The 21,152-nt window shown below is 42.6% G+C and overlaps 2 protein-coding genes across 7 annotated transcripts in view; one reads left to right on the forward strand and one right to left on the reverse strand.

The window, feature by feature from the left end:
- LOC139448242 (apicoplast pyruvate carrier 1-like) overlaps positions 1 to 1,827 on the reverse strand; it is a 43,680-nt gene extending 41,853 nt beyond the window's left edge. For 2 of the 5 annotated variants that reach the window (XM_071229768.1, XM_071229767.1), the window contains exon 1: positions 1,504 to 1,827. In XM_071229768.1, the coding sequence (XP_071085869.1) occupies positions 1,504 to 1,574 (71 nt within the window). In that variant the 5' untranslated portion in view covers positions 1,575 to 1,827. The other 3 variants (XM_071229764.1, XM_071229765.1, XM_071229766.1) reach the window with 3 other exon arrangements.
- On the forward strand, positions 1,406 to 21,144 carry LOC139448259 (uncharacterized). Of its 2 annotated transcripts, none has more exons than XM_071229787.1 (6): positions 1,406 to 1,561; positions 10,348 to 10,399; positions 18,032 to 18,124; positions 18,698 to 18,753; positions 19,868 to 20,018; positions 20,238 to 21,144. In XM_071229787.1, the coding sequence occupies exons 2-6, from the start codon at positions 10,356 to 10,358 to the stop codon at positions 20,275 to 20,277; spliced, it is 384 nt and encodes a 127-aa protein (XP_071085888.1). In that variant the 5' UTR covers positions 1,406 to 1,561; positions 10,348 to 10,355; the 3' UTR covers positions 20,278 to 21,144. The 2 variants fall into 2 exon arrangements, with proteins under 2 accessions (XP_071085888.1, XP_071085887.1); XM_071229786.1 differs by lacking the exon at positions 1,406 to 1,561 and adding an exon at positions 4,623 to 4,721 and having other exon boundaries at positions 20,238 to 21,143.
- The last annotated feature ends 8 nt before the right edge of the window (positions 21,145 to 21,152 follow it).

Consider the following 21,152-nt stretch of genomic DNA (forward strand, 5'->3'; position numbering starts at 1 on the left):
CAGAAAATAAAATCGTTGTAAAGTATAGGGTCGACAGACAAATGCTAATAAATGATCCTCAATATTGCTGTCAGACAAGCCAAACATTATCGAACTACGTTCTGGAATAGATTTGACAAATTACAAAATATTGCGCTCCTCAGCCAGATATAAATGAAACCAGACAAATCAGTTTACCAGCTCTACTTAATTTACAACGATAGAAAAGGACTACATTATAGTATAATTACTAACGTTAACCTGTGTCGTGTTCCATGTGACAACATAACTTGACAATTCCTAAATTATCTCCCTTTGCGAACGAAAATTAGTGTCACTTTTAAATTTTGAAAAGAATTATGGATCTAAATAGACCCAGCATTCACCGCGTAACATCCGACTTGAACACGTATCTTAAATGCTGAACGCCTGCTGTTCGATCAGGGTCATTTAGAATAACGTCCGTTACTTTCGTCCTTGACTTTGTACGCAATGTGTTTACGTAAAGTTCTGCGAGCTCACGAGAGGACCAATTAAAGGGAAATTAGTGAAGTATCTTTTTGAGCATTATTTAAATTCTAACAGCTATAGTGTGGTAACACTTCACTTATTAATTAAAACATTTATTGGGTTTGAAAAATGTCTTTGCATAGCACACGAGTGCTATTTGTGTCCAGGTAGTTATGACATCTTTTATCATAAGAGCGAAACGTCAACATGTATGAATATGTAGGATTGTACGGAATTTCACTCAGATAGTTGCGTGTTATATAGAGTGACCTGACAATGTGATCGTGAATTCCGTGTCACTTCTCCATGTTGTTGTTATCGTCAGCGACTGGGAAATCCTCGTGACGTCACTGGGAAAACACCCCGCTTTTCTATCTCCAACACAATGATTTCTCTGTCAGACTAACGACAGGTATCGACAGTTTCGAAAATGTATCTTATCTTAACCTTAAGATATCTTATCTTTGAACGTAAGTGGTTAAGATTTATCTTAGCTAAGATCGTTTCGAAAATCAAGGCCCTGCTCATTACTGTTTACAAACTGAAAAGTTGGAAGAATGATGTTTTTCCACTTTTATCAACGCGTGTTGTTATATTTGGTATAAAAAGACACTTGGGTGAGATTCTGTAAATAACCTACGGGTATGTACGTGGGTAATCATGACGAGCCGGTTAGACTGGTTAGAAGACTACACTGGTCCTTTCATATCTCCAGTGCGCAGCTGGGCTTCGCTGCTCTATTACACTTGTAATATTTGTGTTAGAAGTGGGTCAGATGCCTATTTGTTTTCTACCTCAAACAGTAAGCGTTTTCAGAAGCTTATCAACAGAGCAGAGTGTACATGGATCTTCTACGTTAGGAGTGATGTACAGTTATATCTACACCGTTTACCCACATATCAGGACATCAGATAAATAGTAGCATATCGTGGACAAAGAATGACTGATAAAACATAACCTTGTACACCATGGGCCCGGTGTAATCAGTATAGAAACACGAGCTGTGCAACTCACCAAAGGAAAACACGGTGCCCAAAGTAAGGTGGACCATCAAACCTCCCCACACCACCAGGTAGGCCCTCCATTGCCCGCACGCCATGTCTCCTGCAGGTTAGAAAGATAATGGACGACGGGTAATACGTGCATGCCAGGACAGGGTCTGGTCGATGTGAGCCTTGCACAGCACCCTACGACAGGGATTGTGTAGCGCACGGTTACAACACACACTGGTGACAAAAGTAAAGACTGTCAGAGTGTGTTGGCTTAATGTGGCGGACATGTTCTTCATGAATACATAACTACAGTGTGCATTGTGAACTTCGTAGGGCATCGTTATACAAGATAGGCGCTCCAATAGTCATCGCGCCCTCCATCAACCCCTCTCACGCCCTCCAACCACCTCTCACGTCTTCAAACCATCGCTCACACGTCTTCAAACCACCAGTCTCACGTCTTCAAACCATCGCTCACACGTTTTCAAACCACCAGTCTCACGTCTTCAAACCATCGCTCTCACGCCTCCAACCATTCCTCTCACGTCTTCAAACCATCCCTCACACGTCTTCAAACCATCCCTTTCACGTCTTCAAACTGTCACTCTCATGTCTTCCAACCATCACTCTCATGTCTTCAAACGATAAGACTCACGTCTTCAAGCAATATCTCTTACGTCTTCACACCATCAATTTCGTGGCTTCAAACGATCACTCTCACGTCTTCAAAACACCACTCTCACGTCTTCAAACCATATCTCTTCCGTCTTCAAACCATCACTCTCGCTTCTTTCAACCATATCTCTTACGTCTTCAAACCATCACTCTCACATCTTCAAACCATGCCTCTCACGTCTTCAAACCATCCCTCTCACGGCTTCAAACCATCCCTCTCACGTCTTCAAATCATCCCTCTCACGTCTTCAAACCATCGCTCTCACGTCTTCAAACCATCATTCTCACGCCTTCAAACCATCACTCTCAGATCTTCAAACCATGCCTCTCACGCCTTCAAACCATCACTCTCACGTCTTCAAAGCATCACTCTCACGTCTTCAAACCATCCCTCTAACGTCTTCAAACCATCCCTCTAACGTCTTCAAACCATCCCTTTCACGTCTTCAAACCATGCCTCTCACGTCTTCAAACCATCCCTCTAACGTCTTCAAACCATCCTACTCACGTCTTCAAACCATCCCTCTCACGCCTTCAAACCATCCCTCTCACATCTTCAAACCATCACTCACACGTCTTCAAACCACCATTCTCACGTTTGCAAACCATGCCTCTCACATCTTCAAACCATCATTCTCGCGTCTTCAAACCATCACTCTCACGTCTTCAAACCATGCCTCTCAGATCTTCAAAGCATCCCTCTCACGTCTTCAAACCATCACTCACACGTCTTCAAACCACCATTCTCACGTTTGCAAACCATGCCTCTCACATCTTCAAACTATCATTCTCGCGTCTTCAAACCATCACTCTCACGTCTTCAAACCATGCCTCTCAGATCTTCAAACCATCACTCTCACGTCTTCAAACCATCCCTCTCACGTCTTCAAACCATCCCTCTCACGTCGTCAGACCACCCCTTTCACGTCTTCAGACGATATCTCTTAAGTCTTCAAACCATAACTCTCACGTCTTCAGACCATCCATTTCACGTCTTCAAACCATCACTCACATGTCTTCAAACCACCATTCTCACATCTTCAAACCATATCTCTTAAGTCTTCAAACCATCACACTCGCTTCTTTCAACAATCACTCTCACGCCTTCAAACCACCACGCTCCCGTTTACAAACCACCACTCCCTCTACCCTCCCATCCCCTTCACGTCCACCACTATCCCCCTACACATTTCAAACATCCCTCCCTTATCTTCTATCCACCTTACATCCTCCACCCACCCTCACATCTCCCGTCCCTGTGACAACCTCCACCCACCCTCACATCTCCCGTCCCTGTGACATCCTCCACCCACCCTCACATCTCCCGTCCCTCTGACATCCTCCACCCACCCTCACATCTCCCGTCCCTCTGACATCCTCCACCCACCCTCACATCTCCCGTCCCTCTGACAACCTCCACCAACCCTCACATCTCCCGTCCCTGTGACATCCTCCACCCACCCTCACATCTCCCGTCCCTCTGACATCCTCCACCCACCCTCACATCTCCCGTCCCTCTGACATCCTCCACCCACCCTCACATCTCCCGTCCCTCTGACATCCTCCACCCACCCTCACATCTCCCGTCCCTCTGACATCCTCCACCCACCCTCACATCTCCCGTCCCTGTGACAACCTCCACCCACCCTCACATCTCCCGTCCCTCTGACATCCTCCACCCACCCTCACATCTCCCGTCCCTCTGACATCCTCCACCCACCCTCACATCTCCCGTCCCTCTGACATCCTCCACCCACCCTCACATCTCCCGCCCCTGTGACAACCTCCACCCACCCTCACATCTCCCGTCCCTCTGACAACCTCCACCAACCCTCACATCTCCCGTCCCTCTGACATCCTCCACCCACCCTCACATCTCCCGTCCCTGTGACATCCTCCACCAACCCTCACATCTCCCGTCCCTCTGACATCCTCCGACCACCCTCACATATCCCGTCCCTCTGACATCCTCCACCCACCCTCACATCTCCCGTCCCTCTGACATCCTCCACCCACCCTCACATCTCCCGTCCCTCTGACATCCTCCACCCACCCTCACATATCCCGTCCCTCTGACATCCTCCACCCACCCTCACATCTCCCGTCCCTCTGACATCCTCCACCCACCCTCACATCTCCCGTCCCTCTGACATCCTCCACCCACCCTCACATCTCCCGTCCCTCTGACATCCTCCACCCACCCTCACATCTCCCGTCCCTCTGACATCCTCCACCCCCCCTCACATCTCCCGTCCCTCTGACATCCTCCACCCACCCTCACATCTCCCGTCCCTGTGACACGACATCCACCCACCCCTGTGACGTCGTCTGTCACGTTTTCCCCGCCGCCCTGCTCTCCACAAAGTGGTACGTGTCCCACATCATTCATTTCCGACCCACACAACGAGTTGACTAAGCTGTATTACACAGTTTGTTTCCGCATTCTCTACCTCCGTATCAGAGCATAACGGGAAACTGTGCCTCGTCCTGTGTGTCAGTCAGCTGGTGCGAACTCGCGAGACGGCTCTGGGAGAAGTACCATGAGGAAAGCCTTAATCCACCTAGGTGAGATACGCCTTTCTAAATGCTGGCTATAATACGTGGCATTATCAGTGCCCTGATTGTTATTGACACACTTAAATCAGGAAGTATTTCTTATCAAATACAACTTGTTTCATGGGATAGTTTAAACCACCCGTGTTATGGAATAGTTAGAACCAGTCGGTTAATGGGATAGTTTAAACCATCTGTTTAACGGAATAGTTAGAACCACTTGGTTAATGGGACAGTTTAAACCACCTGTTTATTGAGATAGTTAGAACCACTTGGTTAATGGGATAGTTTATACCACCCGTGTTATGGACTATAGTTAGAACAACCTGGTTAATGAGATATTATCGAAAATCCGTTTTATGGGGTATTATATTGAGACATTTCGCCCTCGATTATCGAGGATGCTGTTGAATCCACGGCGTGCGGTGCTTACGCGCATTTACAAACGAAATACATACGGTTCTTAGGATACTGCGAACGTTCATGCGTAGATACACACGCCATCAGGCCCTGCAACTGCGCACTTAATACAGACACTGGGAGTTATGTTGTGAGGTCGTGGCATGGCACATCACAGCTTCTTCCAATGGTACTCATGTGAAACACTGATACTCATGTAAAACACTGATACTCATGTGAAACACTGATACCCATGTGAAACACTGAAACTGATGCAAAACAGTTATACCCATGTGAAACAGTTAGACTCATGTGAAACAATGCCGTTCATTACATACGTCAATACTGGTTATAATGTTAAACAATTAGACTCATGTGAAACCATGCCGTTCATTTTGTATAGCAATGCTGCTTATATTGTTAAACAATGATACCCATGTGAAACAATTAGACTCATGTGAAACAATGCCGTTCATATTGTATAGCAATGCTGCTTATAATGTTAAGCAATTATACTCATGTGAAACAATTAGACTCATCTGAAACAATGCCGTTCATTATGCATATCAATGCTGCTTATAATGTTAAAAAAATTATACCCATGTGAAACAATTAGACTCATGTGAAACCATGCCGTTCATTTTGTATAGCAATGCTGCTTATAATGTTAAACAATGATAACCATGTGAAACAATTAGACTCATGTGAAACAATGCCGTTCATTACGTACGTCAATGCTGCTTATAATGTTAAACAATTATACCCATGTGAAACAATTAGACTCATGTGAAACCATGCCGTTCATTTTGTATAGCAATGCTGCTTATAATGTTAAACAATGATAACCATGTGAAACAATTAGACTCATGTGAAACAATGCCGTTCATTATGCATATCAATGCTGCTTATAATGTTAAACAATGATAACCATGTGAAACAATTAGACTCATGTGAAACTATGCCGTTCATTACGTACGTCAATGCTGCTTATAATGTTAAACAATTATACCCATGTGAAACAATTAGACTCATGTGAAACCATGCCGTTCATTTTGTATAGCAATGCTGCTTATAATGTTAAACAATGATGACCATGTGAAACAATTAGACTCATGTGAAACAATGCCGTTCATTACGTACGTCAATGCTGCTTATAATGTTAAACAATGATACCCATGTGAAACAAATAGACTCATGTGAAACAATGCCGTTCATTATGCATATCAATGCTGCTTATATTGTTAAACAATGATACCCATGTGAAACAATTAGACTCATGTGAAACAATTCCGTTCATATTGTATAGCAATGCTGCTTATAATGTTAAACAATTATACTCATGTGAAACAATTAGACTCATGTGAAACAATGCCGTTCATTATGCATATCAATGCTGCTTATAATGTTAAACAATTATACCCATGTGAAACAATTAGACTCATGTGAAACCATGCCGTTCATTTTGTATAGCAATGCTGCTTATAATGTTAAACAATGATAACCATGTGAAACAATTAGACTCATGTGAAACAATGCCGTTCATTACGTACGTCAATGCTGCTTATAATGTTAAACAATTATACCCATGTGAAACAATTAGACTCATGTGAAACCATGCCGTTCATTTTGTATAGCAATGCTGCTTATAATGTTAAACAATGATGACCATGTGAAACAATTAGACTCATGTGAAACAATGCCGTTCATTACGTACGTCAATGCTGCTTATAATGTTAAACAATGATACCCATGTGAAACAAATAGACTCATGTGAAACAATGCCGTTCATTATGCATATCAATGCTGCTTATATTGTTAAACAATGATACCAATGTGAAACAATTAGACTCATGTGAAACAATGCCGTTCATTACGTACGTCAATACTGGTTATAATGTTAAACAATGATACCCATGTGAAACAATTAGACTCATGTGAAACCATGCCGTTCATTTTGTATAGCAATGCTGCTTATATTGTTAAACAATGATACCCATGTGAAACAATTAGACTCATGTGAAACAATGCCGTTCATATTGTATAGCAATGCTGCTTATAATGTTAAGCAATTATACTCATGTGAAACAATTAGACTCATGTGAAACAATGCCGTTCATTATGCATATCAATGCTGCTTATGATGTTAAACAATTATACCCATGTGAAACAATTAGACTCATGTGAAACCATGCCGTTCATTTTGTATAGCAATGCTGCTTATAATGTTAAACAATGATAACCATGTGAAACAATTAGACTCATGTGAAACAATGCCGTTCATTACGTACGTCAATGCTGCTTATAATGTTAAACAATTATACCCATGTGAAACAATTAGACTCATGTGAAACCATACCGTTCATTTTGTATAGCAATGCTGCTTATAATGTTAAACAATGATAACCATGTGAAACAATTAGACTCATGTGAAACAATGCCGTTCATTACGTACGTCAATGCTGCTTATAATGTTAAACAATGATACCCATGTGAAACAAATAGTCTCATGTGAAACAATGCCGTTCATTATGCATATCAATGCTGCTTATATTGTTAAACAATGATAACCATGTGAAACAATTAGACTCATGTGAAACAATGCCGTTCTTTACGTACGTCAATGCTGCTTATAATGTTAAACAATGATACCAATGTGAAACAATTAGACTCATGTGAAACAATACGTTTCATTTTATATATCAATGCTGCTTATAATGTTAAACAATGATACCCCTGTGAAACAATTAGACTCACGTGAAACAATGCCGTTCATTACGTACGTCAATACTGCTTATAATGTTAAACAATGATACCCCTGTGAAACAATTAGACTCATGTGAAACAATGCCGTTCATTACGTACGTCAATACTGCTTATAATGTTAAACAATGATACCAATGTGAAACAATCAGACTCATGTGAAACAATGCCGTTCATTACGTACGTCAATACTGCTTATAATGTTAAACAATTATACCCCTGTGAAACAATCAGACTCATGTGAAACAATGCCGTTCATTATATGAAGACATCCTTGATTATTCTTAGGATACATAAACACGGTACACCCTGAGGTTAATCCTGACATTACAACTCAGCCTGAGCACATACTCTGTGAACGGCTGACACTTACTACTTCAGATGACAAAGCGGAAACGTTTTTCCGATTTCTGTTTCCACAATGATAGAAACGGGAAGCGGGAACCACATTGTTTCTCAGTTTCCGTTCAAGTGAAGTGTACACTAATAATGAAAGTAGTTAAAACCCACTGAGGACAGTATATTGTATCATCACGATATGTATCTATAAAGAAACATGGATAAAAATAAGCATGCATCACGCTAAATAAACATGTCAATAATTATGATCTACTTTATTATTGGACTATGTATGTTATATGCTAACGGAAAAAAAGTAACTGTGATTCACATAAAGTTCAATTAATAAATCTGTATTCTGAAATTAAATAGTGCATCTTTCAATACATATATTCGTAAAGACATCTCCTCGACTTTAAGTTGGCGATTCACAATTTGCACGGCCAACATTTTTTATGTCCGCGTGTTTATTGGGAGCATGAAAATCACACACGTGATTTTGGATGTGAACATCACACAAGGATTGTTTAGTCATAATATGCTATAAAAACACTTTAGTTTGACCTTCAATAACGCTCACGCAATTTCACGGCTTGTTGAAAAGCAACGTCTACGCGCCGTGGGTATGCTGAAAAAAGGGATAGCGCGAAACGAAGTTGCGAGACATATTTTTGTTCATCGAAACACAATATAATTTCTATGGACACGTTATTTATAGCATAGATAGTGGAAAGTGTATGTTTAGGTGTAGGGATCTACTAGAACAACTCACCATGAAGCTAATTCAAGACATTTGTCTGTGTTATTGGCCGTCTGTGTTATTATAATACTATGTACAGTACACGTGAAATGTGTTAGAGTGTACAAAGCGTATTGTTACTAATAGTAAGATATAACACAGACAGGAAGGACTATAGTCAATATTCAGTTTAAATTGAAATAATAACAGTGAAGTATGTGTGTCTTATACAAATGAGATATATATTTATCAGCTTGATGTCAGTGATGCACTTCATATTGTTATCAGCGTTAATTGTGCGGTCACACTGACGAGGATGTCTCTCCATGAGTGTGCTTCACCCATTAGCATATGATCTGGAGCGTCCGGGGTCAAGAGTCATGTTCCTGGACACAATAGTTGATTCATAAGTACACGATAGTATCGCAGATAGCGTTAAGGTTAGCATGCAGAACGTATTCGTGCTGGAGGAGCGTAAACTGCGCATGCACAAGACTTTCAGTTGGATTCTGGCGTTCATAGGTGCAAGTAGTAAACGGATATCTCTCTCGACGTGACAGAAATCGTGAACTAGAAAAGTATAGAAAAGAATAGAACAGAAATAGTTGAGAGAGTTATCCGTTGACATTGTAAACATACGCTAATTAAACAAATTCATTTCATTGTATCTTATTACATTTTCATTGCTCATTACATTATCACGGCATTTCACGTTTAGTTGATTGCAAGGCGAGTTCATGTTTAGTTTATTAAGTTTAGTTTCCACTGCGAACCAACATATATCAACTACCTGTTAAACACCACAGCCCCCAATAATTTAGCCCCGGAATTCCCCTTGGTAGGCAAACATGTTGTACTGGCGACCCTTTCCGCCTCCAAATCCCAATTCGGAGTGCAGGACGCTGTACTAGGGACCTATCCCACCCGGAATACCCCGGGGGATAACGCATGTTGTAATGGGGACCTACACTGCCCCGGAATACCTCGGGGGATAACGCATGTCGTAATGGGGACCTACACTGCCCCGGAATTCTCACGGAGAGACACGTAAGTTGTTCTGTGGACCTACTCTTCCCCGGAATTCTCACGGAGAGACACGTAAGTTGTTCTTGGGACCTACTCTTCCCCGGAATTCTCACGGAGAGACACGTAAGATGTTCTTGGGACCTACTCTTCCCAGGAATTCTCACGGACAGATACGTAAGTTGTTCTGAGGGACCTACTCTTCCCCGGATTTCTCACGGAGAGACACGTAAGTTGTTCTGTGGACCTACTCTTCGCCGAAATTCTCACGGAGAGATACGTAAGTTGTTCTGGGGGACCTACTCTTCGCCGGAATTCTCACGGAGAGATACGTAAGTTGTTCTGTGGAGATATTGTGTTATCTATTTCTGGTTGCAGGTGTTCACATGTGTCTGGTGCTGGGTATATGCGGGGATCATGACCACGACCCGTAAGTGTTGTTTTGATCTTGTATCGATTCTCAGGTATGTTATGTCAATGTACATATCACGGCACTTCCCGTTGAGAAACACTGCTACAACTCTATGTAGATGTGTCTATCAACTGAATTCCATGCACCGCAGAGTAAGTTAATTCAAGTCATAATAGAGCACAGTCAGTCATAGCCCTGACCAAATTTCAGCTGGCATACAGACATTAACATGCATGCATGTAGTCAAAGATATGTAGACATACGTTCACCGGAGTGATACACGTAACACACACTCACATTCACACAGTCTAGGTACACGCACTCACATTCACACAGTCTAGGTACACGCACTCATATTAACACATAATGTAGGTAGACACACTCACATTCACACAGTCTAGGTACACACACTCACATTCACACAGTCTAGGTACACGCACTCACATTAACACATAGTGTAGGTACACACACTCACATTCACACATAGTCTAGGTACACGCACTCACATTCACACATAGTGTAGGTAGACACACTCACATCCACACAGTCTAGGTACACACACTCACATTCACACATTCTAGGTATACACACTCACATTCACACATGGTCTAGGTACACACACTCTCATTCACACATGGCCTAGGTACACACACTCACATTCACACAGTCTAGGTAAAAACACACTCACATTCACTCATGGTCTAGGTACACACACTCTCATTCACACATGGCCTAGGTACACACGCTCACATTCAAACATAGTCTAGGTACACACTCTCACATTCACACATAGTTTAGGTACATACACTCACATTCACACATGGTCTAGGTACACACATTCACACTCACACATGGTCTAGGTACACATACTCACATTCACACAGTCTAGGTGCACACACTCACATTCACACAGTCTAGGTACACACACTCACATTCACACAGAGTCTAGGTACACACATTCACACTCACACATAGTCTAGATACACAAACTCACTGTCATACATGATCTAGATACACACACTCACATTCACACATGGCCTACGTACACACATTCACATTCACACATGGTCTAGGTACACACATTCACATTCACACATAGTCTAGATACACAAACTCACTGTCATACATGATCTAGATACACACACTCACATTCACACATGGCCTAGGTACACACACTCACATTCACACATGGTCTAGGTACACACACTCATATTCACACATAGTCTAGATACACAAACTCAGAGTCAAACATGGTCTAGGTACACTCACTCACATGCATACATGATCTAGATACACACACTCACATTCACACATGGTCTAGCTACCAACACTCACATTCACACATGGTGTAGGTACACACTCTCACATACACACATAGTCTAGATACTCACACTCACATTCACACATGGTCTAGATGCCCACACTCACATGCACACATGGCCTAGGTACACACACTCACATACACACATGGTCTAGATACACACACTCACATTCACACATGGTCTAGGTACACAATCTCACATTCACACATGGTGTAGGTACACACACTCACATCCACACATGGTCTAGGTATACACACTCACATACACACATGGCCTAGGTACACACACTCACATACACACATGGTCTAGATACACACACTCACATTCACACATGGTCTAGGTAAACAAACTCACATTCACACATGGTCGAGGTACACACTCTCACATTCACACATAATCTAGGTACACACACTCACATACACAAATGATCTAGGTACACACTCTCACATTCACACATAGTCTAGGTACACACACTCACATTCACACATGGTCTAGGTACACACTCTCACATTCACACATAGTCTAGGTACACAAACTCACATACACACATGGTCTAGGTACACACACTCACATGCATACATGATATAGATACACACACTCACATGCATACATGATCTAGGTACCAACACTCACATTCACACATGGTCTAGCTACCAACACTCACATTCACACATGGTCTAGATACCCACACTCACATTCACACATAGTCTAGGTACATACTCTCACATTCACACATAGCCTAGGTACACACACTCACATTTACACATAGTCTAGGTACACACTCTCACATTCACACACGGTCGAGGTACACACACTCACATTCACACATGGTCTAGGTACACACACTCACATTGAAACATAGTCTAGGTACACAAAGTCACATTCACACATGGTCTAGGTACACGCTCTCACATTCACACATGGTCTAGGTACCCATACTTACATTCACAGATGGTCTAGGTAAACACACTCACATTCACACATGGTCTAGGTACACCAACTCACTTTCACACATAGTCTAGGTACACGCTCTCACATTCACACATGGTCTAGGTACACATACTCACATTCACACATGGTCTAGGTACCCATACTTACATTCACACATGGTCTAGGTACACACACTCACATTCACACATGGTCTAGGTACACACTCTCACATTCACACATGGTCTAGGTACACCAACTCACTTTCACACATAGTCTAGGTACACACACTTACATTCACACATGGTGTAGGTACACACTCTAAGATTCACACATAGTCTAGGTACACACACTCACATTCACACATGGTCTAGGTTCACACTCTCACATTCACACATAGTGTAGGTATACACACTCACAATCACACACGGACTAGGTACACACACTCACATTCACACATGGTCGAGGTACACACTCCCACGTTTACACATGGTGTAGGTACACACTCTCACATTCACACATAGTCTAGGTACACACACTCACATTCACACACGGTGTAGGTACACACACTCACATTCACACATAGTCTAGGTACACACACTCACATGCATACATGATCTAGATACACACAATCACATTCACACATGGCCTAGGTACATACTCTCACATTCACACATGGTGGTCTAGATACCCACACTCACACATGGTCTAGGTACACACTCTCACATTCACACATAGTGTTGGTAAATACACTCACATTCACACATAATCTAGGTACACACTCTCACATTCACACATGGTCTAGGTACACTCACTCACATACATATATGATCTAGATACACACACACACACACATGCATATATGATCTAGCTACCAACACTCACATTCACACATGGTCTGGCTACCAACACTCACATTCACACTTGGTCTAGATGCCCACACTCACATTCACACATGATCGAGGTACACACTCTCACATTCACACTTGGTTTAGGTTCACACTCTCACATTCACACATAGTGTAGGTACACACACTCACATTCACACATATTCTAGGTACACACACTCACATACACACATGGTCTAGATACACACACTCACATTCACACATGGTCTAGGTAAACAAACTCACATTCACACATGGTCGAGGTACACACTCTCACATTCACACATAATCTAGGTACACACACTCACATACATATATGATCTAGATACACACACACACACATGCATATATGATCTAGCTACCAACACTCACATTCACACATGGTCTGGCTACCAACACTCACATTCACACTTGGTCTAGATGCCCACACTCACATTCACACATGATCGAGGTACACACTCTCACATTCACACTTGGTTTAGGTTCACACTCTCACATTCACAAATAGTGTAGGTACACACACTCACATTCACACATATTCTAGGTACACACTCTCACATTCACACATGGTGTAGGTACACACACTCACATTGACACATGGTCTGGGTACAGACTCTCACATTCACACATAGACTAGGTACACACACTCACATTCACACACGGTGTAGGTACACACACTTACATTCACACATGGTCTAGGTACACATACTCACATTCACAAATAGTCTAGGTACACACACTCACATTCACACACGGTTTAGGTACACATACTCACATTCACACACGGTGTAGGTACACATACTCACATTCACACACGGTGTAGGTACACACACTCACATTTACAAATAGTTTAGGTACACACACTCACATTCACACATAGTCTAGGTACATACACTCATATTCACACATGGTCTAGGTATACACATTCACATTCACACATGGTCTGGGTACACATTTTGCATTCACACATAGTCTAGGTACAGACGCTTACATTCACACATGGTCTAGGTACACATTTTTACATTCACACATATTCTAGGTACACACACTCACATTCACACAAGGTGTAGGTACACACACTCACATTCACACATGGTCTAGGTACACACACTCACATTCACACATGGTCTAGGTACACATTTTTACATTCACACATAGTCTAGGTACAGACGCTCACATTCACACATGGTCTAGGTACACATTTTTACATTCACACATAGTCTAGGTACAGACGCTCACATTCACACATGGTCTAGGTACACATTTTTACATTCACACATAGTCTGGGTACACACACTCACATTCACACACGGTGTACATGTAGGTACACACAATCACATTCGCACATGGTATATGTACACACTCTCACATTCACACAGTCTAGGTACACACACTCACATTCACACATAGTCTAGGTACACACACTCACATTCACACAGTCTAGGTACACACACTCACATTCACACATAGTCTAGGTACAGACGCTCACATTCACACATGGTCTGGGTACACACTCTCACATTGACACATGGTGTAGGTACACACACTCACATTGACACATGGTCTAGGTACAGACTCTCACATTCACACATAGTCTAGGTACACATTTTCACATTCACACATAGTCTAGGTACCAACACTTACATTCATACATGGTCTAGGTACACACTCTCACATTCACACATGGTCTAGGTACACATTTTTACATTCACACATGGTCTAGGTACAGCCGCTCACATTCAAAGATGGTCTAGGTACACACTCTCACATTCACACATTGTGTAGGTACACACAATCACATTGACACATGGTCTAGGTACACACTCTCACATTCACACATAGTCTAGGTACACACACTCACATTCACACATGGTCTAGATACCCTAACTCACATTCACACATAACTTAGGTACACACACTCACATTCACACATAGTCTAAGTACAGACGCTCGCATTCACACATAGTCTAGGTACACACACTCACATTCACACATAGTCTAGATACACACACTCATCACTTATATCACCGAACACACAATAACAGTACATGACCTGCATATAGTTTTCGGTATGTAGACACTCTCAGATGAGACATAAACGGATCACACAATCAAAGACAGACACACAAAGACGCATGTAGTACACATCCAAAAGGCGACTATGCTTGTCGTAAGAGGCAACTAACGGGATCGGGTGGTCAGGCTCGCTGACTTGGTTGATGCCTGTCATCATATCGCAATTGCATGAATCGATGCTCATTATGTCAATCACTGGATTGTCTGCCGCATTAAACAACAAACAAACAATGCAAAATGTACGGAAATACTGTGTGCTGGTCACAGTAAGGCGAGTAGTGTGTATAATCATGCTCTTAACCACCAATCTATCCTTAAATTGAACGTTAGTCGTCGTGCCTTGGACATATCCTCACAAGCTGTTAAAACGCACCTCCTGAAATGAATTATATTCCATAGCCCTGTCATTCCATTGTAAGCGGCGACAAAGAATTAGGCATAAAAACAATAGTCAATTTGTATTGCGCTTTTCCATGCCAGACATCATGCTGAAGGTGTATCACTGTTACCCCTGTCAATGCCAGACATCATGCTGAAGGTGTACCACTGTTACCCCTGGCAATGCCAGACATCATGCTGAAGGTGTATCACTGTTACCCCTGTCAATGCCAGACATCATGCTGAAGGTGTATCACTGTTACCCCTGTCAATGCCAGACATCATGCTGAAGGTGTATCACTGTTACCCCTGGCAATGCGAGACATCATGCTAAGGGTGTATCACTGTTACCCCTGTCAATGCCAGACATCATGCTGAAGGTGCATCACTGTTACCCCTGGCAATGCCAGACATCATGCTGAAGGTGTTTCACTGTTACCCCTGTCAATGCCAGACATCATGATGAAGGTGTATCACTGTTACCCCTGTCAATGCCAGACATCATGCTGAAGGTGTATCACTGTTACCCCTGTCAATGCCAAACATCATGCTGAAGGTGTATCACTGTTACCCCTGTCAATGCCAGACATCATGCTGAAGGTGTATCACTGTTACCCCTGTCGATGCCAGACATCATGCTGAAGGTGTATCACTGTTACCCCTGTCAATGCCAGACATCATGCTGAAGGTGTATCACTGTTACCCCTGTCAATGCCAGACATCATGCTGAGGGTGTATCACTGTTACCTCTGGCAATGCCAGACATCATGCTGAATGTGTATCACTGTTACCCCTGTCAATGCCAAACATCATGCTGAAGGAGTATCACTGTTACCCCTGTCAATGCCAGACATCATGCTGAAGGTGTATCACTGTTACCCCTGTCAATGCCAGACATCATGCTGAAGGTGTATCACTGTTACCCCTGTCAATGCCAGACATCATGCTGAAGGTGTATCACTGTTACCCCTGTCAATGCCAGACATCATGCTGAAGGTGTATCACTGTTACCCCTGTCAATGCCAGACATCATGCTGAAGGTGTATCACTGTTACCCCTGTCAATGCCAGACATCATGCTGAAGGTGTATCACTGTTACCCCTGGCAATGCCAGACATCATGCTGAAGGTGTATCACTGTTACCCCTGTCAATGCCAGACATCATGCTGAAGGTGTATCAGTGTTACCCCTGTCAATGCCAGACATCATGCTGAAGGTGTATCACTGTTACCCCTGGGAATGCCAGACATCATGCTGAAGGTGTATCACTGTTACCCCTGGCAATGCGAGACATCATGCTGAGGGTGTATCACTGTTACCCCTGTCAATGCCAGACATCATGCTGAAGGTGTATCACTGTTACCCCTGGCAATGCCAGACATCATGCTGAAGGTGTATCACTGTTACCCCTGTCAATGCCAGACATCATGCTGAAGGTGTATCAGTGTTACCCCTGTCAATGCCAGACATCATGCTGAAGGTGTATCACTGTTACCCCTGGCAATGGATCAGTGTACACTCTATGTTCTTTCTCATCTTCCTGAGGAGTATGCAACCCAAGGTGCCTGTGAGGCGTTAGAAAGTTGACTTACCATACCATCCTGTCGGGTACCCATTCACTGCTAGGCACCTATAGCCACGCTGATAGCGAAGCTCCGTTCATAATGAACACACAATGCCATTTAGAAAGTGGTCAAATGGGACAAATGATATACTTTCTTCGTAACGTGTAGTCGTACTCATCCCCATAGCTTTCGGACATGGGAGCAATGCCAATTTACACTTGTCATTGGGTACACAAAGTACGCGATCTAGACTGCCAGTTGTCGGAGTTTCATTTTTGTGGAAGTCTCAGTGGCTGAGTGGGTTAGATCGCTCACTTTGTGCTGGCCATTAGGTGCCTCACTCTGGTAGGGTGGGTTCGAATCCCGGACGGGTCTCAACCCCCAAATGTACAAGAATCTGTACTTTACTAATAAACTTTTATCCCAAATATAACATGTGTTACATATATCATTTTCAAGTATTTGCGTTCCAAGGAAACAGTTGTTGTGTTGTAGGAAGCCACCAGATGTACCCATGCCGTTCCGCGAATGCCTGAGGAGGGTTTTACGTCTTAACATGACCGACATGAGTGAATTACCAGAGAAACAGTAAGTACACCCACTGCCATCTCTCTTTCACTTTTTACTTTCACCAACAGGGTGACAGCTCGACGTTATGTTGTAGGTCCAGGGGTTGGTGGTAGCCGTGTCCTTCACAAAAGAACAGGAGCCTCACACCTCCTACTTTATACCTGCATTACTTGTACTCGAATATCCCATGCTAATACCGACATATAGGATGACCAAGGGGTAATGGGTGGTGAAAGATGTTCAGGGCTATGACTAAAATGACTCGAAGTTGCACTGTTTGTTCAGGTGAACGTGCCTTTGCATGTGTTTGTGACGGGTGTCACCGATGGTGTAGGATACGCTAATCTTTTCGTGAATACGTGGTGAGTGAGTGATTATGATATAGTCGGAATCGTAAAATGGACAACGTGTATTTTTTATTATCATAGAAAGAGTTTTGTAGTAATTACAGGTAGAAGAATCTTGTTTAATTTCAAACAAAAAGAATAGTTTATATTTTCACCTCAGGGGAAATTTGTAACAAGTGATATCGTTCATGACTATGATTAGTTCGTCCTGATTTTACGTTTTGTCATTGATATTGTGTTTCAGTCTTCATAAACTATATGACTGTTTTTCAAGGGTCATTAGACCAAGTACCATTTCACGTAAGTTGAACATTTTCATGTTGATTTATAAACATCAAACATAACTGTTTCACTCATATAGCGACGTACATACAGGTGTCCAGACTTATGTTGGTTTTATAGTGCTAGCCCACTAAAACACCATGACACACGCAATTTATCAGGGACATCCAACTCAGACACAGAATGTAAACTGCAAACCGGTCAGTCCTTGTTTTATCCTCTTAAAAGAGAACTCCAGGCAGAATGACAAGTACCATTTTTCGGGGCAAACGCTCTGTCCATTCTAACACTAATGCGAACCCCATGTATTTGATACATCGGTTCAGACAGTACTAGGCCTTACCGACTGTCAGATTGTTTTGTACCTAGAGATATCTCGACCTCAATTCGATGTTACCCTAGACTTCGACTTCTTATGGCTACATTGTTATCTTGGGGGCACAAGGGGTCGAGTAGTCTACGGGGCCCTGAAATCGATGTGTCGAGTTGCGTTCCTAAGGCGTCACAGAGACACGTCTAAAGCCTGCACCACCTCGGGTTTTTCTCCAACATCAAACTGTCACGCTGATTACGAAAATACAGTTGAATGTGGCGTTAATCAAATACTTTCTAAACGATCTTATAACGAGTCTCTTATAACGAGTGACACGTATAGACGTCAGGATTCCCTCCCTCAATGGCAAACCGTGATATAAATGAAGTACGGTTCACTCGGTCTGTGAAGATCCGGGTTAGAATAAGTCTTCAGCAATCACTGGACTTTCTGTTCCAGAATCGATTATTTACCGACCGCCGTCATTCAGCTTGAACATTGCTGACTACGGCGTTAAACAAACTAACAAACCAAACCAACCCACTCTCACATTACAGGGCAAGGCACTGTTCCCAATTTCTTCTATCTATATGCTGACCTTGACCACTCCAGCCTCCGCAATATAGTTGTAGTATTGCCTTATACAAGGAACAAGAACAAATGATCTTCACTCGACATATGTGAACCCATCTCGGGGACACCCGGGGTCATCCGTGTGATGGGGTCATGTGTGTCGGGATGAGGAGTGTGTCCATCCCTTTGCTTCCTTAACCGTGACGGAGATACATCTCAACACGTGACCTTTCGCTTATACAACAGCTCCATCAGCACCACCAACATCACCTGGTCCCACTGCACTACCGAGGATGACGCTGGGGATTATACTGATCTGCATGGCGGCCCTCATAGCCATGTTAATAGGAGTACTTTCCACTGTCTGCTTTTTCGCCTGCTGCAAGAAAAAGACAAGGTAGGCCAGACTGGCCCGTCTGTGGCTCAAAATGTCTAAAAACTGTTCAGTTTTTTTATACTTATATTCGATATTAATAAAGACACCTGCATGTTTTTAGTTCCTGCATAAACACAATCTAAGGATACTACCGCTCCATCTCAGTATTCCTCATGAATGACAAACTGATGGCGATGTGTAATGGGTGCTGATGGAAACAGTTATGATACTTATTTCCAGACAAGGGCAGGTTGCAGAAATGGACGGCACTCAACTATAGATCTATCTGCCGACCCCACATGGTCCATGGATGAAGACATAGACAATACTCAACTGCTCTTATATCTGCTAACCCTACAACATAGAAGAAGATATGCAGCACAGTGAAGGCCAAGCGTTACATTGCAACATGTAAATACCGTATCCAACGTAATAAGCGCCCCGGCGCTCTCACAATTAGAAATAGGGGGCGCTTATTAGAATATTATTTTGAGTTGAAAGATCGTAAATTTCGTGGTTTATGCTAACAGCCTGTAGTGTTTACATACGACAGATATATTTTTCAAGAATTTAATTGCCCATTATTAAGGGTGATATAACACACGAGTGCGTATTATAAACGAATAAAAAAGGCTTGTGTACATTGAACAATCGGAAGGGGTGCTGATTGGGATTTGGTCACTAGCGAATATATTAGCAAATATCGCCGTGGGCGCTTATTGGAGCGGGGCGCTTATTACGTCGAATACGGTAGTATCCTGTCGGACATGTCCTTTAGGGAGATGGACATGGTTTATTCCTGTCGGTTCCTTGTTAAATATGCGAGCATCGCTTATTCAAAATCATATCATATGAAGGTTTATCATATTGTAAATACACATTTCACCAGGACTCCTGCGAAACAAAATGACGTCACTGACATGCAGTGACGTCATCAAACACTGGATGACATACGTTTATCCGAGGTCGCTTCTCAATGCGAGGTACTTAGAAGCGACAAAGAACGTAATACAAAGTTGTGATTTCTTCTGTACCATATTTCCCTGAAAATGGAATGATATTGTTTTTATGTTTTTCAAATTTGTTAAATAAAATAAGAAAATAGATAAGAAAGTCCACTTCTTTACCGGGTTTTAACAACGTTGAGCTGGCGGT

This window comes from Haliotis cracherodii, unplaced genomic scaffold, assembly GCF_022045235.1.
Source record: "Haliotis cracherodii isolate W230 unplaced genomic scaffold, xgHalCrac1.p SCAF_7, whole genome shotgun sequence".
Classification (NCBI taxonomy): Eukaryota; Metazoa; Mollusca; class Gastropoda; order Lepetellida; family Haliotidae; genus Haliotis; species Haliotis cracherodii.